The sequence below is a fragment of the Cetorhinus maximus genome, chromosome 2, assembly GCF_964194155.1.
Source record: "Cetorhinus maximus chromosome 2, sCetMax3.hap1.1, whole genome shotgun sequence".
NCBI lineage: Eukaryota > Metazoa > Chordata > Chondrichthyes > Lamniformes > Cetorhinidae > Cetorhinus > Cetorhinus maximus.
The window spans coordinates 151,343,745-151,366,397 of NC_135880.1; the positions used below are offsets into that span (position 1 = coordinate 151,343,745).

Below are 22,653 nucleotides of genomic sequence, written 5' to 3' on the forward strand. Positions count from 1 at the left end.
AACTGGACTTGAAGAACACTGTAAAAGAATGTTGTTCCTGGACAGTTGTTCAACACATCCCCCTGCTGAACTCTTGATGAAGAAGTGTTTTGGCTGTTTACTTCCCCGCTTGTTTAATTCAGCCGCTGGACCAAGGCAATTTTCGGTCCATGAAATCTAAATATGAAGACTCCTTCTTGAATAGAATATTTGGTGCTGTGAGCAGAGGCTGGGGTTGGAAGGCTTCCAAAAGCAGTTTACAGTTAACGATGCCATCTACGTCCTTGACCAAGGGCTGGCACAACTTTAACCCGCAACAATATTCATTGAAGATGATAATATCGAAGGAGGCTTTGAAGGTTTTCATGTGAACAAGGGAAAAAAAAATGACAAACCAGCTCCTTGAGTGTGCAAAAGGTATATCAATGCAACGTGTGAATACCCGGAGGCCGAGGATATCAAAGAAGAACACTGATAACAATGCATCGTGCATTCTTTGACTGACAGGGAGATTTCAGAAAAGGTGTTATATCAAGATTAACTTGACAAAAACAGTGATGATGAGGATGACATAGTGAATCCGGTAGAGAAAGTGCCCAGAGACGATATTATTAAGATGTGTGACGGGTTGATGGATGCACTCGAACAACATGCATTGAGCAAGAAATAATGTCAATCTATAAAATAAAAGACAAACTTATGAAACAAAAACCAACGTTGATGAGACAGATGAAGTTGGAAGAATTATTTAAGAATGCCTCCCAGCAGTATACATCGACACTCTGAACTATGGCAGGGTTGCAGATGATGGCATGGGTGGGAACTTATTACAGGTACCCTGCATTTATTATTCAGTGATACATCTTAATTGTTTAGCCATTTTATTGACTTTAGACTATACAACAGCCTAAGCCTAGGCTAGCTAATGTAAGTAGGCCTAGTCCTATATGTGGTATCCAAAGGCCAAAACTATCTGAGATCCGAAACGCGAGGATTTTGGATAACAGATACTTCACCTGTAGAATGTTGCATAATGAAATTCTAGCTACGTTAAAGACTAATGATTGAAAATACCATACGGCTCAAAATAAAATGTCTACCGCCTCCCGACACTAATGTTTTTCACTAAAAAAGCATGGTTTTACTGGTCTTTGGGGATTCAAATGATTAATATATACGAAAATAACATAATAGCAGATTTAGAAATGATATGGCCAATACATTTTCTTAGTGCTCCTGCACCTCAAAATTTGGCAGTACACCGCTGATCCTGGGTATAAATCTTCCCCCAGTCCAAGAAACAACCATTCACCACTCCCTCTGCTTCCAGTCACACAGCTACTTTTATATTCGTGTAGTTACTGTCCCTTTCAGTCCATGGCTTTTAATTTTGCTGACAGGCCTTTTATGTGTCACTTTATCAAATGCCTATTAGAAATCCATGTACATCAAAACAATTCTCTCTGTTGCCTCAACAAAAAACTCAATCAAGTTAGCGAAACACAATTTGAATTTAACAAATGCATGCTGGCTTTCCTTAATTGAACCACATTTGCTCAGGTGACTTAATTTTGTCCCAGCTTATCATTTTTAAAAGCTTTCTCACCACCTGGGTTAAACTGTAATTGCTGGGCTTATCTCCACGCCCTTTTTTGAAATAGGGTGTACTATTTGCAACTCTCCAGTCCTCTGGCACCATCTCTGTATCTAAGGAGAATTGGAAGATTATGGCTAATGCCTCTGCAATTTCCACCTTTACTTCTCTTCACTATCCTAAGATGCATCTCATCCAGTTCTGGGGATGTATCAACTTTAAGTAGCGTCAATACTTACTTTTTATTAATCTTTAGCCCATCCAGTGTTCAGCTACCTTCTGTTTCATTACAACTTGGGCAGCATCTTCAACCTTGATAACGACAGGTGTCAAGTATTTATTTAGCACCTCTGTCTCTAGGTATAAATCTCCTCTTTGGTCCTTAAATCAGTCCCACCCCTCCTTTTACCACCCTTTTAATATTTATATGCCTGAAGACTTTTTAAATTTCCTTTTATGTTAGCTGCCAGTTTATTTTCGTACTCCCTCTTTGCTTCTCACTTCCTCTCTGAAGTTTCTCTATTTAGTCTGGTTCTCACTTGTCTGTCACATGCAGTTTTCCTTTTGCTTCCTCTTACTCTCTATCACTGTCATCACCCAGGAACTCTGGGCTTTGTTTGTTTTGCCATTCCACCTTTTGGGAATATACCTCAGCTATACCCAAACAATCTCCTTTTTAAAGGGAGCCCATTGCTCAAATATAGTTTTGCCAGCCAATCTTTGATACCAATTTACCCGATTCAGCTCTGTTCTCAACCACTGACTAGGTCCTCCCCTAGTGAAATATTTTTTACTTTACGTTGCTCCTTGACTTTTTCTCACAAGGTTGCTGATTTACACTTGAATCACTTAATTCTCCAGAATCAGATCCAGCAATGTCTCATTCCTTATCAGGCCAGAAATACACTGCTCTAGAAATTTTTTCCTGAGTACACTTCAGAAACTCTTCCCCCTCTCCATACTATTACTATCCCAGACTATATTAGGATAACGAGTGCCCAATTATTTAATTTCCATGCAAATTTATTAATCTATATCTTTACCATTAATTGGTGGCCTATAGAATACAGCCAGTATGTAATGGTACTTCTGTTGTTTCTTAGCTATAACCAAATAGATTCAGTCTTGGACTCCTCTAGCGCATCTTCTCTCTCTCCAGCACTGTAACATTATCCTAAATCAATATTGCCAATACTCTTCCTTTCCTTCCTTCCCTATCTTTTCTAAACACCTTCTATCCAGCAGTATTTAGTACCTAATGCTGCCCCTTTTGAGCCAGGTTTCTGTTATCACAATGACATCACATTCCCACACGACTATCTGTGATCACCAACCTTATTTCTCATGCTCCATGCATTCACATACATGCATAGTAACCCCAATTTTGACCTTTTGACATTCCTTTTTGCCTGACCCCACCTAACATCTTAGTATTTCTTTAGTGCTCTCTCTTTCAATTCTTTGCGCACTTTGTTTTTCCTCTCTAATGTTCCATCGTGGTTCCCATTCCCTTGCCAAATTAATGTAAATGACCCTGAATAGCAGTGACAAACCACCACTCAAGGATATTGGTCCTGTTTCTATTCAGGTGGAACCCCTGTGGCCTATGCAGGTCCCATCTCCCCAAAACATTGTTTCAATGTCTGATGAATCTAAAGTCTTTCCTTCTGCACAATCTCTCCAGCCACTTATTCACCTGTTCTATCCTATATCTATACTCAGTAGCATGTGGCACTGTGAGTAATTGAGAAATTACTGACTTTGAGGTCCTTCTTGCTAATTTCTTTCTTCGCTTCCTAAAATCTGTCTGCAGGAATGTATTCCCCTTTCTACCCATGTTGTTGGTACCGATATGGATCACAGCCTCTGGCTGTTCATCCTTCCACCTCAGAGTGCTCTGTAGCTGCTGAGTGACATCCTTGACCCTTGCACTGGGGGGGGGGGTCAATATGTCATTCTGGAATCATGTCTGCAGCCATGACTTCTGTTCCCCCAACTATCAAATCTCGGATTGCTTTTGCTTCCCCAGTCATCAGGAGAATGAGGATGAGGCCCTCCAGAACTGAATATTGATTGAAAAATGAGAAGGGGTTGGGGGATTCCTGCACTGCTGGGTTGGCCTTCCTTAAATTCCTAGGTTAGAGATGATTTATTTTATATCTTTATTATTTTGTTCAGTAAGAACTGTAAGGGTAAGGACATTTTTCTCCTCCTGCGGCGTCCATACATATTGACACTAGACACTTGGAACAGAAACTATGGATTGTTTGCCTCATTCTAGCTCAGGGCTAGTGCTCCTACAACAAATAAGATCAGGTCCTAACAGCACTGTGGGTGTACCTGCACCAGATGGACTGCAGCGATTCATGAAGATGGCTTACCATCACCTTCTCAAAGGCAAATAGGGATGGGCAACAAATGCTGGCCTTGCCAGTGGCACCCACATCCCATGAAAGAATAAAAAAATCATATTGGCTCAGTTTCAAAATTGGGTATGACATCTACCAAGTGGGTGATTACAAGTGACTCATTAATTCTCCTTGTTCATTTCTATCTATCTGTAAAAATATCATTGGAGATGTCATTGCCAGCGGAGGCTATGTTCCTTAAAATTATTTTAAGCTGCGACATGTTACTATTTTGAGTTTTCTAAAGTCTAAAGGCAATCAAGCAGTTAAAATCATTATGGACTCAAAGAATGCAAGAAAGTTTTAGGTCTTCATCTACAGCTTCGCTGTTCTGATGGGGCAAGCTAAAACTGGGGCTACCTACTGAGAAAGCAGGAGCTAAAAATGGAAGTCAATTTGTGTCGATGTACAATTTCCGGGGGTGGTTGATTATAGAAGAGGATTTCGAGGGTGGTAATGAAAAATGATTCACTAGTACATTTTCAAGGCGTCAGACAGATCTTTGAAAAACAAGGTGATTACACCACCTGGAAAGTAAGATGAATGATTCCAAAACATAACTAATGGTTTTGGGGCCTCTGTAGCTTTGCCAGTTGATCAATAGGAACATAGGAGGAGGAGTAGGCCATTCAGCCCCTTGAACCTGCTCCACCATTCAACTAGATTATGGCTGATCATCAACCTCATCGTCACTTTCCCACACTATCCCCATATCCCTTGATATCATTAGTATCTAGAAATTTATCAATCTCTGTCTTGAACACCAAACCGTGCCAATTGAATTTCAGGAGTAAATGTAATGAACTGATCTTCAAAAGTAAAGACACATATACACACACTTATACAATGGGGATGTCAAAATCAAATCTTAGAAAGCTGTAACTCCTAGTAATGGAATGAAACAAAAGGACTTTTCAGTTGCTGTAAAACCAGTTTAGGGATGATTGAAACACACACGCATTCATACGAGCTGAAAAGACACTTGGAACATTACTCGTCATTACTTCCCTGCTAACTTTAGTTTCAATTTTTTCAAGACAACAATTAACACCTTTTTTTATACGGATAAAGTTGTTTGTGGGCTAGATTAACCGCACAGTAAATTTTGATTTAATGGTCAGCATTACAATTTTTATTTTTACATAGTATTTCAGAATATGAGAAGACCGATTAGATTAGTTAACAATTGCACCCTTTTATGGAAAAAAAATCAGAATTGTGTAGCGCTGAGTGCACAGTGTAGCAACCCCACTTGTTAAAATAAAATTCTTTGCAAAGTTGCATTGCCCACTAAATGAGGCAAGACTGCTCAGTTCTGAAATTTCACTAACTATCAGAGTTATGGTGCAATCCAATGGATGAACAGATCAATTGGGCCAGGTTTTAAAAAAACAGGTGTATATTATTCACCAGCAAAGATGGGTAGCAGGTCAGAAGATTGGAAAGAATATGAAGAACAGCATAGAATGACAAAAAGATTAATAAGGGGGGAAGGAAATTAGCATACGAGAGAAAGCTAGTAATATAAAGACAGATAGTAAGAGTTTCTATAGATATTTAAATAAGAAAAGAGTTAACAAAGTGAGCATTGGTCCTATAGAGAGTGCATTTGGAGAATTGATAATGGAAAGTAGGGAGATGGCTGATGAATTAAACAGGTATTTTGCTTCAGTCTTCACTATAGAGGACGCAAGTAACATCTCAGAAATAGCTGTAAACCAGGAAATGGAAAAGAGGGTTAACACAGGAAAATTACAATCACCAGGGAAGTGGTATTGAGCAAATTGTTGGGGGTACGGGCTGGCAAATCCCCAGGTCTGGATGGACTTCACCCTATAGTCTTGAAAGAAGAGGCTAGTGAGATAGTTGATGTATTGGTTTTAATTTTCCAAATTCGCTAGATTCATGGAAGGTTCCATTAGATTGGAAAATAGCAAATATGACTCCTTTATTCCAAATGGGAGGGGGACAGAAAGCAGGAAACTACAAGCTAGTTAGCCTAACATCTGTCATAGGGAAAATGTTAGAAGCTATTATCAAAGATGTTATAGGAGAGCACTTAGAAAAATTCAAAGCAATCAGGCAGAGTCAACATGGTTTTGTAAAAGAGAAATCATGTTTAACCAATTTATTGGAGTTCTTTAAAGGAGTCACATGTGCTGTAGATAAAGGGGAACCAGTGGATGGATGATATCAAATTCCTTCTGGAAATCTAAGTAAAGTGCCACATCAAAATTTATTGCAGAAAATAAAAGCTCATGGTGTAGGGAGTACATATTGGATAGAAGATTAATTAGCTAACAGGAAGCAGAGGGTTGGCATAAATGGGTCCTTTTTTGGTTGGCAGGATGTGGTGTGCCACAGGGATCAGTCCTGGGACCTCAACTTTTACAATTTATATAAATGACTTGGATGAAGGGAATGAAGGGATGTTGCTAAATTTGCTGATGACAAAAAGGCAGGTAGGAAAGTAAATTGTGAAGAGGATGTAAGGAGGCTACAAAGTGACATAGATTCAGTGAGTGGACAAGGATCTGGCAAATGGAGTATAATGTGGGCAAATGTGAAATTGTTCAGTATGACAGGAAGAATAAAAATGAAGCTTATTACCTGAATGGTGAGAGATTGCAGAGCTCTGAGATTCAGAGGGGTCTGGGTGTCACAGTGCATGAATCACAAAAGATTAGTATGCAGGTGCAGCAGGTAATTGGGAAAGCTAATAGAATGTTATCTTTTGTTGTGAGGGGAATTGATCACAAAAGTAGGGAGGTTATGCTTCAGTTGTCCAGGGCATTGGTGAGACCACTTCTGGAGTATTGTGTACAGTGCTGGTCTCCTTATTTAAAGAAAGATGTAAATGCATTAGAAGCAGTTCAGAGAAAGTTCACTAGACTAATATCAGGATTGGGCAGGTCTTACGAGGAAAGGCTGGACAGGTTAGGCTTGTATCCAGTTGAATTTAGAAGAGTAAGATGCGACTTAATTGAAACCTTTAAGATACTGAGGAGTCTTGACAGGGTGGATGTGGAGGGGATGTTTCCTCTTGTGGCAGAATCTAGAACTAGGGGTCACTGTTTAAAAATAATTTAAGACAGAGTAAGGAGAAAATTTTTTCTCTCAGAGGCTTGAGTGTCTTTGGAGCTCTCTTCCCCAAAAAGCAGTGGAAGCAGAGTCTTTGAATATTTTTAAGGCAGAGCTAGATAGATTCTTGATTAACAAGGGGGCAAAAGGTTATTGGGGACAGGCAGGAATGTGGGGCTGAGGTTACAATCATATCAGCCTTGATCTTACTGAGTAGGCTCAAGGGGCCAAGTTGCCTACTCCTGCTCCTAATTCATATGTTCATATGTTTGTAGATGTGTACTTGAAGTACAGTCCTCCCTCCTTTGTATTTTTAAATACTTCTAGTTTGATGAAAAATGGCAACAGAGTTTAGCACAATTCACAAAATGCATGTACCTGAATCTTAAGTGCCATTGCACTATGTGATGTAAAGTTCTGCAGCATATTTGATTGTATGTCCCAAGGTCTCTACACAAATCTACATAACGATTAGTGGTAACATTTTGGAGAAAAACAAGGAAGAATGTTCAAATGGAGAAGGTACCCAAGCACAATAGCATACTTACTGTATGGAACACATTCATACTGAACTTCCAGATACTTGTAGGTTCCTGGGCACGGATCTGGAAACACATCTGGTCCAGCTACAACTGAGCATTGGGTACGATTATTACACCTGGAAAAGAAGATAGAAAGCACTCATTATTGTCGATCTGGTCAAAGAATTCCTGGATTGCAGCACTTTCTTCAATTCCAAGCCCCAGTCACAAATACATGAAGCAAAAGGAGTACCCTGCATCCATGAGAGAAAATAATTGTAAGCTGCATAAAAATACTGTTGTTACATATTTGAAGGCAGCTTTGGAAAGGTAATGGGCAATCACAAATGCATTTCAAAAACGTTCATGTCCAGCATCTAAGTGAATTTGAGACTGGTGCCACTAAGAAGCAGCATCTGTCCAGAAGGGGCTGGATACATCTCCTCAATCCACCCATAATCTTCTGTATTTTATAAATAACTCTACCAGTGTGTTAGTCTTCTTCAAAGGTATATTGTTTCACAGCAAATTATGGAGGTGAGCAAAAAGGTTATCATTAAAGAGGAGTTTTATTTTCAGAATATCTTTTAATATTAGTCAGAAAGGGCTCTGCTACCATGAACCTGATTCAAAAGAGACAACAGAATTAGAGCTTGGATTTCTGTTGACATCACAATAACATCACTGGAAAACTGAGACCAGCAAAGTGGTTTAAGGGTCCACTTATATTGTAATTTTATCATGACTATAATGCAATTTCCACTTCTCCGCTACCCAAATATTGAAGTGCAGATCTAGATTCAAAGCTCAGTGTGACTCTGAAGTGAGATGAGATAGTTCAACACCACCTGAGATTTGAAACCACTTGGGGTCCAGCTTCATTAGAGGGCACTGGAGAAAAATCATTGGTGTTTGAACAAGTTACAAGAACACAGGCACATCCTCCTGTACTTTCTCAATGGTTACATCTTAGCTGATGGACAAAGAAATAGGCAAATACTCTGAATTCTAGTACCAAAACAAAATACTAAGGAATATTGGAAATCTGAAACAAAAACAAAATCAGTAGGTCTGGCAGCATTTAGGGAGAGAGAAACAAAGTTAAAATTTCAAATCAAGGGCCTTTCATCAGAACTGGGAAAAGTTAGAAATGTAATAGGTTTTACATGTGTGAAAGGGGGAAGGGTGGAAAAAGAACAAAATGGAAACTCTGCGATTCAGTGGAAGACAGGAGCAATTAAATGACAAAACTGTTGAAGGTGCATGGCCAAAGGGAGTGGGTAAAGGAACGATTAAACAAAAAGATGTGTTTAGAGGAGATGAGGAGATGTGAATTAAATGTTTGAACTGTCAACAAAAGTCTTTGTGGATATGAAAATTATGGCTCCAGCCAAGGGAGGGGCTATGGTGTGGTGGTAATGTAACTGGGCTAGTAATCCAGAGAACTAGGCTAATGCTCTGGGTCATGAGCTCAAATTATACCCTGGCAGCTGGTGGAATTTAAATTCAATTAATAAATCTGGAATTAAAAGCTAGTCTAATGGTGACAATAAGTCAATTGTCTTAAAAAAAACCATCTGGTTCATTAATGCCCTTGAGGGAAGGAAACCTTCCTTACTTGGTCTGGCCTACATGTGACTCCAGATCCACAGCAATGTGGGTGGCTTTTAAATGCCCTCTGAAATAGCCTAGCAAGCCATTCAGTTGTGTCAAATTGCTATGAAGCTTAAAAGGAATGAAACGGACGGACCACCCAGCATCAACCTAGGCAACAAAATGACAACGGACAACCAGCCTGTCAACCCTGCAATGTCCTCTTTACTAACAGCTGGGGGGGTGTGTCCCAAAGTTGGGAGAGCTGTCCCACAGACTGATCAACCAACAGCCTGACATCGTCATACTCATCAAATCATACCTTACAGACAATGTCCCAGACACCAACATCACCATCCTTGGATATATCCTGTCCCAACTGCAGGACAGATCCATCAGAGGTGGGCAGCACAGTTGTACAGTCATGAGGAAGTTGCCCTGGGATCCTCAACACAGACTCCATACCCTATGAAGTTTCATGGCAGGGTTGATTATCACCTGACGCCCCGTCTCAGCTGATGAATCAGTACTCCTCCATGTTTAGGACCAACCAAAAGAAACACAGAGTATCAAGGGCACAGGATGTACTCTGGGTGGGGGACTTCAATGTCCATCACCAAGAGTGGCTCGGTAGCACCACTACTGACCAAGGTAGCGGAGTCCTAAATGACATAGATGTGACAGATGGTAAGGAAATCAACAAGATGGAAAAACCTACTTTACCTCGTCCTCACCAATCTGCCTGTCACAGGTGCATCTGTCCATGACAGTATACGTAACAATATGTGTGGAGACAAAGTCCCACCTTCACATTAAGGATATCCTCCATCGTGTTGTGTGGCGGTAACACCATTCTAGATGGGATAGATTTAAACAGATATAGCAACTCAAAACTGGGCACCCATGAGGTGCTGTGGCCCATCAGCAGCAGTAGAATTGTATTCAACCACAATTTCTAACCTCACGGCCCAGCATACCCCCACCTCTATCATTACCATCAAGCCAGGGGATCAACACTGGTTCAATGAAGAGTGCAGGAGGGCATACCAGGAGCAGCACCAGGTATACCTAAAAATGAAGTATCAACCTGGTGAAGCTGCCACATAGGACTACTTGCATGCCAAACTGTTGAAGCAGCATGCAATAGACAGGGTTAAAAGATCTCACAACAAAAGAATCAGTTCTAAGCTCTGCAGTCCTGCCACATCCAGTCATGAATGGTGGTGGACAATTAAACAACGAACTGGAGGAGGCGGCTCCATAAATATCCCTATTCTCAATGATGAATGAGCCACGCACATCAGTGCAAAAGACAAGGCTGAACCATTGGCAACCCTCTCCAGCCCAGAAGTATCAAGTTTATGATACATTTTGCCTCTTCCTGAAGTCCCCAGCATCACAGATGCCAGTCTTCAGCCAATTCGATTCATTCCACATGATAGCAAGAAACGGCTGCAGGCACTGGATACTGCAAAGTCTATGGGCCCTGACAACTTAAGCAATAGTATTTAACACTTGGGCTCCAGAACTAGCTGCTCCCCTAGAGAAGCTGTTCCAGTACAGCTACAACACTGCCAACCACCTAGCAATGTGGAAAATTGCCCAGGTATGTCCTGTACACAAAATGCAAGACAAATCCAAGACGGCCAATCAGTAAAGTAATGGAGAGGGTCGTCGAGAATGCTATTAAGTAACACTCAGTAATAACTTGCTCACTAGTGGTCAGTTTGGGTCCTGCCAGGGCCACTCAGCTCCTGACCTCATTACAGCTTTGGTCTAAACATGGACAAAAGAGCTGAACTCCAGAGGTGAGGTGAGAGTGACTGCCCTTGACATCAAGCCGCAGTTGACCAAGTGTGGCATCAAGGAGCCCTAGCAAAGCTGGAGTTAATGGAAATCAAGGCAAAACTCTCTACTGGTTGGAGTCATACCTAGCACAAAAGGAGATGGTTGTCATTGTTGGATGTGAATCATCTCGGCTCCAGGGCATCACTGCAGGAGTTCCTCAGGGTAGTGTCCTAGGCCTAACCACCTTTAGCTGCTTCATCAATGACTTTCCTTCCATCATAAAGTCAGAAGTGGGGATGTTCATTGATGATCACACAATGTTCAGCGCCATTCACGACTCCTCAGATACTGAAGCAGTCCATGTCCAAACGCAGCAAGACCTGGACAATATCCAGTCTTGGGGAGACAAGTGGCAAGTAACATTTGCACCACACAAGTGCCAGGCAATGACCATCTCCAACAAGAGAGAAGTCAACCATCTCTCCTTGACATTCAATGGCATTACCTTCACTGAATCCCCCAATATCAACAGCCTGGGGGTTACCATTGACCAGAAATAGAACAGGACCAGCCATATAAATACTGTGGCTACAACAGCAGTTCAGAGACTGAGAATTTCATGGCAAGCAACTTACCTCCTGACCGCCCCAAAGCCTGTCCACCATCTACAAGGCACAAGTCAGGAGTGTGATGGAATACTGTCCACTTGCCTGGATGAGTGTAGCCCCAACAACACTCAATAAGCTTGACACTGTCCAGGACAAAGCAGCCAGATTGATTGGCAGCACATCCACCACCTTCAATATTCACTCCCTCCACCAACGATGCACAGTGGCAGCAATGTGTATCATCTACAGGATGCATTGCAGCAACTCACCAAGCCTCCTTTGACAACAGGTTCCAAACCCATGACCTCTACCACCTCAAAGGCCAAGGGCTTGAGAACACCACTACCTGGAAGTTCCTCTCCAAGCCACACAGCATCCTGACTTGGAAATATATCACCATTCCTTCACTGTCGCTGAGTCAACATAGAACCATAGAAAAGTTACAGCACAGGAGGTGGCCATTCGGCCCATCTTGTCCATGCCAGCCTGAGGACACCCAGGTGCCCTTTCTAATCCCACCTTCCTGCACCTGGCCCATAGCCCTGCAGCTTATAGCACTTTAGGTGCACATCCAGGTACTTTTTAACAGAGTTTAGAGTTTCTGCCTCTACCACCAACTTGGGCAGCGAATTCCAGACGCCCACTACCCTCTGCGTAAAAAGTTCTTCCTCATGTCCCCCCTACACCTTCTGCCACTTATCTTGAATCTATGTCCCCTGGTTCTAGAATTCTCCACCAAGGGAAACAATTTTATCCTGTCCACTCTATCTATTCCCCTCATAATTTTGTACACCTCAATCAAGTCACCTCTCAGCCTTCTTTGTTCTAAGGAAAATAACCCCAACCTATCCAATCTCTCCTTGTAGCTACACTTTTCTAACCCTGGCAACATTCTTGTAAACCTCCTCTGCACTCTCTCCAGAGCTATTGCGTCCTTCCTGTAACATGGTGACCAGAACTGCACACAATACTCCAGTTGTGGCCTCACCAGTATTTTATACAATTCCAACATTATATCCTTACTTATATATTCTATACCTCTGACAATGAAGGAGAGCATTCCATATGCCTTCTTTACAACCTTGTCTACTTGAACTGCTGCCTTCAGGGACCTGTACACTTGTACGCCAAGATCTCTCACTTCACCTACCCCTCTTAGTATATTCCCATTTATTGTGTAATCCCTGTAACTGTTTGACCTCTCTAAATGTATGACCTCACACTTCTCTATGTTAAAATCCATCTGCCACTTTACCGCCCACTCCACCAACCCATCTATATCGTTTTGGAGATTATGGCTATCCTCTACACTATCCACTACTTGGCCAATCTTCATGGAACTCCCTTCCTAACACCATTGTGGGTGTGCCTATAGTACATGGACTGCAGCAGTTCAAGGCGGCAGCTCACCACCACCTTCCCCAGTGATGCCCACACCTCAAACAAATAAATAAAAAATAAAAAGCAGGATAAATGGGGAACTGCACCAAATGTGGTGGGAACAATACGACAGATAGATCTCAGACAGTAGCTGCAGTATAAATAAATAAAACAATAAACCAAAATAAGTCTGATTAATTCGGGGTATGTGCTGATCTTAATTACAAAACTTGCTCTCCAGATTTAGAGTTTGATTCCACCTCCCTTTTTCTTTCTCAGCTCACTTACCTCTATCACTGTATTCTCCTCCAGTACCATAACTCTCCGAGATAACTGTGTACCTCTAATTCTGGCCTATTGTGCAATCCCAATTTTAATCACTCCACCATTGGTGGCTGCGTTTTCAGTTGCCTAGGTGCCAAGCCCTGGAATACTCTCACCTCCTTCCTTCAAGGCACTGCTTAAAGAGTACCTCTTCGAGCAAGCTTTTAGTCATTTGTCCTAACATCTCCTTATATGGTTTGGTGTCATACTTTGTTTTATAATGCTCCTGTGAAACGCCTTGGGATTTTTTTACTAAGTTAAGGGCGCTATATAAATATAAGTTTTTTGCTGTTGCTCTCTTCTTAAATAGTCATAATTCTGTACTAGCATTTCATTTTTCAGATGGGCCACTAATGGTCACACTCAATCTGCAGCAGATGAACATTTGTAACACTTCAGAATTGGCCTCGACATAATGCTATTAGGTTAAAATACAGCTGATAAGGAGTCAAAAGCACACAATACACATGCTTTGGGAAATTCAAATTCGATCCAGGTGAACTTTCTGCCTAAAATAGTTTCTTGCCACTTAGGTCAACTTGCAAAAATTCGGTTAAGACATTCTTAGGACATTTACACCTAATGTGTTGCGATGGCTTCACAAATTTGAGCCAAGAGCGGGGGATGGAGTTGGTACCTGCCAGGGAACCCACAACTAATTAGACAGCAGCAAGCTTGATTGGCAGCTCACATGGGAAATTCCTGACATGCGGAGTTGGTGGAGAGTCAGAAGTCAACTTTAGACTCTCTCTCTGGCTGGGACAGAGACATAATTTGTAGACACCAAGAGTAGAAGAGAGACAAAAAAATAGAACGTTATTAAAATTATAGTGCTGACTAGGTCCAGGGATTTAGTTTGTTAACAGGTATGGCCTAGAAAATGCTACAAAAATAATGGCGAGTTCACAGCACCTACCATTGTTACTGCATTAAAAACCCAACAATGCATAATGAGGAACAGATATGCCATTCGTTCTGAATCACCACAAATTGACAGGTGGTTTGCACTGCTCCACTATTAGTCTGAAAAGAGCAACAGCCTTCAATGTCCCATGAGTGTCAAGAATCTTATGCCATTAACACAAATTAATCTTCCATGGTTCAACTGGTCTTGCCTCAGAATTACAAGGTTCCAGATTCAAGTCCTACTCCATAGTTTGAGCACAAAAACCAAGACTGATACTCCAGTAGCACTTAGTGAGTGCTGCACTGCCTTTTGGATGAGACGTTAAACTGAGGCCCCATCTCTCTGTTTGGGTGGATGTAAAAGATCCCAAAGAACAGCAGGGGGAGTTATCTCCGGTATCCTGGCCAATATTCATCCCTCAATCAAGATTACAAAAACAGGTTATCTAGTCATTATCACATTGCTGTTTGTGGGAATTTGCAAATTGCCACATTACCTGCATTACAACAGTGCCTACACTTCAAAAAGTGCCAAACAAATGCAAATAGTTCTTCTTTTATTCCCCACAGACTTTTAGGGCTGGTATTTCATGTTGATGTTATACTGACCTTCAGTTACATAATTTATGAACCTGATATGAAACTAAACCTTCAGCCCAAGAAAAGGGAGCACTGAAACTGATGTCTCACTCCTGCAAGTAAGAAATTGTTACTAGAAGATTTTTAATTTTGTCATGTTCTTACTTGTCCTTTCTCTTTTTCTCTCTTTCTCTTGATCCAATCGTTCTTTCCCTCTCCTATTTCTCTTGCATTATCCAATTTAATTCCCATTCATCCTACTCTCCTCTCCATCATTTGTTTTCTTTCCTTCTGTACCCTTTTTCATTGGTTAAGGAGGGAGAATGTTGGACCAGGCATTCATGAAGTTCCAGACATGACTGCATCTTTATCAATTCAAATTTCTAGCAATTTGCAGGGCAAAAACAATATAATCTGAAGGGTGATAAAAAAAAATCAATTCACAGTGCATGCCATGAGATGCATTGCTCCAGCAATTTCTCGGTCAATTGCAGAGGAAACTGGTGATAGCTAACTTGGGGGAATACATAGCTCAGCTCTGAAATGTGAGAATATTTAGAATTAAGCTATTCAGATTATTGTTTTGTTGGGCCAGAACTACAAAACTGCACTTCAGGAAACTGGCATGATATTGGTACAGGGAGGATATTGGACATCTGGGGTCAATGATAGAGGAGGATGCAATCAACTCTCTATTTCTGCTAAATTCATGTGGCACAGTTCCAAGAATATTGTAGAAACACATGTCAAACAGATCTGTAATAATATACATAAAATAGAAAAAATTAATATTGGCTTTTTTTTTTAAACTTACCTCATTCTAGAAGTTGTTCCCTTTGAGTGAGGTTGCAAGAAATTTTGTTTTAAAGCAAGACTGATCAAATGACAGGAAATCTGTGAATTAAGGATCATCAGAGATTGCTCTCTACATAGTGTGTACCTGGACAGCAGTGACTTAACTTTCATCTAAATTTACAACAGCACATATGTTGTGTTGCAAACCTGATAAAACACTCAGCAGCTGCTACATAGGCTTTTCGATGAATGTCTCTACATGAAATTTTGAGAGCTAAAGTTCTTTGGGTTTCCCAACCTTTCCCAACCCAAACAAATTTCAAAAGCAATCATTCAACAGAGCGGTCCAGCTGTCCTTTGCTGTTATATCAAACCACAAGTTGAGCTTGCCAATAGACAGGACTCTGACATTCACTGTTCCATGTTATCTTGACTGATATCAGGTTTGGACATGACCCAAGGTCATGGGACACTAGTCCGTATGCTCTTTTCGTCTACCAAAAGGACCATTAAGCCTGGCCCTTTCAGTTAGGTAAAAGGATTGTGGAGTATGGTACTGAGCTATACCAGCCAAGACACATCCAAGATCAAACACACAACTCACTGCTAAGTCAGTGAGGATGCTAAAATTGGCCTCAGTGTCCTACGTCTGCAGTAGAGGGAGAATCAACCAGGGTGTCCAGATCTTGATCAGGACATGTTGAGAAAGTGATTAAAAGGGCATATGGGATCACGGGCTTTATAATCGGAGGCTTTGAGTACAAAAGCAAGGAAGTTCTAATGAACCCCATAGCTACAGCACGCTGGAGGTGGTTCTAAGTACCCAAGAGTGGGACTTCCATCTCTCAATCTGATTGGCAGCTCTAGCAGTCCCAGCAGCATTAGAACTCAGTAGTGGATACTGCTGGGACTGCTAGTAGGCCTTTGGATGAAGTTAACATGGATCCTGGAGATGGGCAAGTCCGGGGTTTTGGACAGGGGGAAAAAAATCGGAAAGCCGAGGGGGGCAAAGGGTGAGGGGCCAGGTGGTGAATGACAAGAAGAGCTTGGAGGGAGCGGCCCCAATGCGCACAGGGCACCTCTCAAAGGGCATATCCCCTCTTCTTACCTGCTTCTTAACCAGTTTTGTTAAAAAAAAAACCTTCCAACTCCCGCCTGCCTGCCCACACCAACTATATTACGGTGCAGGCAGCGTAATATTTGGTTCAATGGCTTGTTAACAAGCTCAATTGCATGTTAATCATTTTTTCAAAATGCTGGGCGCCAGCCTAATGTTTTATGGGAAACGGGTCGGGGTGGGCGGGAAGGCTGAGTAGCCACCTGTCATATTTCACATGCAACCCCGCCCAAAACTCACCTGGTTCGGTGGGGGGGGGGGGCATAAAATCCTGCTCATGGGCTCAATGTGCCAAAAGGCCTCCTTCTGTACTGTGACTATTCTATGATTCTGTAATAAAAATAACTGCTCTGTAAATCATGCTTGTACCTCAACATCTGGACAGGTTTATTACTTCCCAAGCATTTATATCATTTCCAGACAAAATTTATGGTACTTTCATGTTCAGCACCTTGCAGATATCAATGCATCAATGAAATATTTATGTTCTTCCATCACAGGTTACTTTCATCAGCTTCTTGTTGAATATCACCATATGGCCCCTTTTGAAAGGACCTCAATTTATAATGTTTTGGGTAGAACTGCAAAGAGAATGGTCAGTTCATTTGCCATTTGCGTGCCTCATTTGTTGTGAAAGGTCATCTTATAAGAATTTTTTCCACACAGGTAAAATGGTCAAACATGCTAATGTATAGATCCTGTCAACCTTTGAATTTCCAGGAATGTTCCTTGACTATCTGGTTTCCTAACCAGTCTGGGTTTGCGTGCTCTAGATTTTATGATAAGCTGGACAGAAAATAGCTCATAACATCACACTGACACATTCTCAATATGCGTGGTATTTATATAACACTAGAGATAAGAATGATGGAGCAGCTAGGGATTTTTGGATATGTAGGAAACTCCATTTATTCCCCAAAGCCTATCCACCATCTACAAAACACCTGTCAGACGTGCAATGGATTACGCTCCACTTGATTGGATGAGTGCAGCTCCAACAAAAGTCAAGAAGCTCAACACCACCCAGGTCAAAGGAGCCCGCTTGATCGGCAGCCCATCCACCACCTTAAACATTCGCTCAGTCCTCCATCAGAGCACAGTTGCAACAGTGTATACTATATATAAGGTGCACTGCAGCAACTTGCTCCTTTGACAACACCTTTCAAACCCATGGGGAAAAATTTCCCCCCGTTGGGGGAGAAGTGCAGGAGCGGGTGGGTGTGTCTCCAATCAGCACCCCTGATTGGGGGTGCGCCACCATTTCACGTGGGCGGGCCAATTAAGGTCCACCCAGTGCGACGTCTGCCAGGAAGCGCTATGTGCTCCCTGTGCGGGTGGAGGGGGGGAGGATTCCCTCAGCCAGGAGTGCGCTCTTTTGAGCATTTGCACGGAAGAGCGTACTCATCTCCCTGAGGCTAAGTGCTGCCTCAGGGAGGTCAGCTCTGAATTGAAATTTGCAATAAAAATGATAGAAACATTTCCCTCACATGTCCCCTCATGTGACACTGTTACATAAATTGGAACATGTCCATAACTTTAACTAAAACCTTTATTAAAAATGTAAATACCCTCATGAAACCTCATCCCGCCCGATGGATGAGGTTTCATGCTTTTTCTGAAGCCTGCCAGGGCTCCCGGCCTTGCCCGCCAACTGACTCGGCTGCGCCCCCGCTGACCTGAAAATGGAAATGACGCGGGGTGACATCGGGAGTTCCACCTGATGTCATCCCGCATTATTTTACGCGTCGGCGAGTGGGCCCTGTCCCCGCTCGCCAGCCGGAAGATCCTGCCCATGACGTCTACCACCTAAAAGGCAAAGACAATAGATGCATGGGAACCCCACCACGGGGGTAGATAGGAATGTAGAACTCAAAACACAAAGGGATCAGCCATGATTTTAATGAATGGCGGAGCAGGCCTTTGGAGCTGATTGGTCTACTTCTGCTCCTATTTCATATGTTCAATCCACACACCATCCACATTTGGAATTATGGCCTGAATTTTTGCTGGGCTGGAGAGGGTCTCTAGCTTAGCCAGACTGGTGCCAGAGCTCTGATCCCAGGAGTCTTACCCCCAAACCAAGCACCCATTATTTTCGTCAGGGGTGTTGAAGAAACAAGGGCTGGTTGCAGTTTGCATATCCGTGGTTCCTGGAGGCAGCTACAGGAGTAAAAGTGCAGCTGCCTTCAGTTAGGTGCGATTTTTGTCACGCAGGTTTCTGAAATCTGACTTTTGGACTTTATACCTTCCAAGAGAAGGTCTAAATTTACCATAGTTCTTTGGGGAGGTAGGGTACCCTTTTAGAGATGTAAGGAACTCTTTTGGATAGGTCCAGGGACTCGTTTTGGAGAGGTAAAGTGCGTTTTGGGAGAAGTCAAGTGCCTTTGGGATTGTTAAAATTAGACACAAATGTGCGTAAAAAGTGGATTAACACATTGGAATTTAAGTTGTTAAGGCATTTAAATCTCATTGGAACTGTCAAGTTGTCAAGGCATTTAAATCTGCTGCCCTTTAAATTTTACAAAGTCTGCAGTTTTAAAAAACAATGCTTGCTATTTTGCTCTGTCTGTTAACGTACGCCTGAGTGTTACAATTATAGGATTTGTGCTGCATGGCTAATTTCATAACCTATCATTATCACAGTGGGGTGTCTGGTAGTTCACAGTTTGATTGACAGCTAAAAGTGTTTATAAAGTCTTTGATGTGCAGTTATGAATACAAATGCTTTTTGTTATAAAGGATTAAGCACTTGAATAAAATGCTTGCCTCTGAAGGGATTAAGTAGTTGAAGGAATTTAAACGTAGTGAATGTGTTTTTACCAATGAGAGTTTTTTTTTTAAAAGTCATCAATCAACAATTAGAACTTTATTTTATTTCATCTCAGCATGGCTCCAGAGGTCTGTCCATGGGATACTGCATGAGTTAGCATGGAAAATTTAACGGCAAAGGGTACATGAGTTGGCATAGGGGGCATGGGGAGTGTGTAGGGGTGTGAGGGGTGAGAGGGGTGAAGGCTGGAGGGCTGTTTATTTGTATTATTCTTTTTCTAACAAATCCTGGAGCACTAAGGTGGGCCTTTCACATAGCCCGCTTCTGCACCCAGCAGCCCCTGTGGCTATGACTGAACTCTTTCTGGAGGTGGTCGCCCACTTCCTGTTAACACCCACCCCCCCAGAACAAAAATTAGACCATCCAGGCACTCTCTCTCAAGTTGGGTTTGCAAGTCGCGACTTTTCCCACCTCAGGAGTGAAAATCTGGGCCTATATTGCCATTCTTTCACTGTCACTGGACCAAAAATCAGAAGTTCCCTTCCTAATAGCATTGAGTTTATCTACAGCAGCAATTCAAGAAAGTGGCTCACCACCACCCCCTCAATGGCAATTGGAATCATAGAGTGATTACAAAACAGAAAGAGACTAGCTCTCTGCAAGAGAAAATCACCTGTCCCACTAACCTGTATCATATATCTGCATTTTTTTCTCTTCAGATAATTATCCAATTCTATTTTCAAGACTTTAGTTGAATCTGCCTCCACAACACTCTCAGGCAGCATATTCCTGACCCTAGCTGCTCACTGCATCAAAAAAATGCTCCTCAAGTTGCCATTGCTTCTTTTGCCAATCATCTTGAATCTGTATCTTCAGGTTCTCAATTCTTTCACCAATTGGAACAGTTTCTCCTTATCTACTCTGTCTAGGCCCCTCACAATTTTGAACACCTCTACTAAATCAACTCTTAATCTATTCTGCTGCAAGAAGAGGAACCCCAGCTTCTCCAATCCATGTATAATTTCTAAAAGCTTTCCCATTTCTGAGGTTAAATTGATTGGCCTGTAGTTGCTGGGCTTATTCTTAGACCCTTTTTTGAACAAGTGTTTAACATTTGCAATTCTCCAGTCCTCTAGCACCAGCCCTATATCCCAGGAGATTTGGAAGGTTATGGCCAGTGCCTCCACAATTCCCACCTTTGCTTCTCCCAGCATCCTTGTATGCATCTCATTTGGGCCGGGTGGCTTATCAACTTTTAAGTATAGACACCCTATCTAATACGTCATCCATTTTGTGGCCATCTGTGTCTCAAATAGCTCCTCTTACACTAAATCTTAGGCAGCATCTTTTTCCTTGACAAAGACAGGTTGTCAAGCAGTAAAATGGCCTATTTCTGCTCCTATGTGTGAGCCGCAAAGTACTCATTTAGTCCCTCAGCCATGCCCTTTTTGGTCCCTAATCAGCCCCACTCCTCCTTTTACTGCTCTTCTGTTATTTATATGCCTAGAGAAGACTTTTAGATTTCCTTTTATGTTAATTACCTGTTTCTTTTCAAACTCTCCCTTTGCTTTTCATTTCTTTTTTCATTTCCCCCTGAGCTTTCTATAATCAGCCTGATTCTCAATTTCATTTTCCATCTGACCACTGTCACATGCACCGTTTTCTGCATTATCTAACTCTCCATCACTTTTGCCATCCAGAAAGCTCTGGATTTGTTTGCCCTACGTTTTCCTCTCATAACAATGTAACTCTGGTCAACTACCACCTCTTTAATGACAACCCATTGTTCAAATACAGTTTTGCCTTCCAACCTTTGATTCCAATTTATCTGGTCTAGATCTGTTCTCACCCTCTTCAAGAGGATGGCCTTCCCCTAATTAATTATTTTAACTCTTGATTGTTCCTTGTCCTTTTCCATACCTAACCCAAACCTTTTTGATATTAATGTTCCCCTTCTGACACTTGACTCACCTCATTCTCCAGAAACAGATCCAGCAATGCCTCCTTTCTCATTGAGCCAGAAGTACAGATCTACAAGCACAATTCATAAACTTTTCCCCCTCTCTCTTCCTAGTATATCTAGCCTATTGTTCTTGCACCTCTCTGCAATTTCCTTGCAAATTTCATCCTCTATTTCTTTCCCACTAGTCGGCGGCCTATAGAATGTACCCAGTAGCGTAAAGGTATCCCTGTTGTTTCTTAACTCAAACCAGATAGCTTCATGCCTGACCCCTCTAGGACATCGTTTCTCTCCAGAACTATAATGTTCCCCTTAAGTAATTCTGCCACCCCTCACCCTTTCTTTCCTTCCCTATCCTTCCTGAACACCTTGCATTCAAGAATATTTCGAACCCAGCTCTGCCCCTTTTTGAGCCAGGTCTCCTGAATGGGCTACAAATGCTGGTCTTGACAGCCACACTCATTTCCCATATTAAAAAAAACTACAGCTATATGTAACGCCACTATGTTTAGTTCTTCACATGCAAGCTTAAACTGGGAGTACAACTGGGAATAATCTTATCTCAAGTAGTGTTCTGATGGTTCAACTACATAAAAATCAGGCAAAATAGACTTCCAAGACCCTCTTGTAGCACAACATTTAGAGAATGATCATGAATAAGAATCTACAATGGTCTTGTCCTTCGTTAAGTTTTAAGTTTAATTTATATCTTGTATTTGGGTGTTAAGAAAGGCGAAACCTGGTTTTAGTTTCATTTAGAGGTGTTTGGGGAGCTGGGTGCCAGGAAGTCTAGGGCCCTAACAAAAACAAAAATACCTGGAAAAACTCTGCAGGTCTAGCAGCATCTGTGGAGAGGAGCACAGTTAACGTTTCGAGTCCGAATGACCCTTCAACAGAACAAAGTAAAAATAGAATAGAGGTGAAATATAAGCTGGTTTAAGGGGGGGGGGGTGGGACAAGTACAGCTGGATAGAGGGCCAGTGATAGGTGGAGATAACCAAAAGATGTCACAGACAAAAGGACAAAGAGGTGTTGAAGGTGGTGATATTATCTAAAGGAATGTGCTAATTAAGCGTAGAAAGCAAGTCAAGCAAGGTACAGATAGCCCTAGTTGGGGTGGGGTGGGGTGAAGGAATCAAAAAAGGCTAAAAGGTAGAGATAAAACAATGGATGGAAATACATTTAAAAATAATGGAAGTAGGTGGGAAAAGAAAAATCTATATAAATTATTGGAAAAAAAAGGGGGAGGG

General features: G+C 41.8%; 1 protein-coding gene across 4 annotated transcripts in view; it reads right to left on the minus strand.

The window, feature by feature from the left end:
- LOC144698702 (adhesion G protein-coupled receptor L3-like) overlaps window positions 1–22,653 on the minus strand; it is an 891,299-nt gene that overhangs the window by 381,701 nt on the left and 486,945 nt on the right. For all 4 annotated transcript variants that reach the window (XM_078570511.1, XM_078570510.1, XM_078570509.1 and 1 more), the window contains exon 5: window positions 7,611–7,720. In XM_078570511.1, the coding sequence (XP_078426637.1) occupies window positions 7,611–7,720 (110 nt within the window). The remainder of the gene's footprint in view (window positions 1–7,610; window positions 7,721–22,653) is intronic.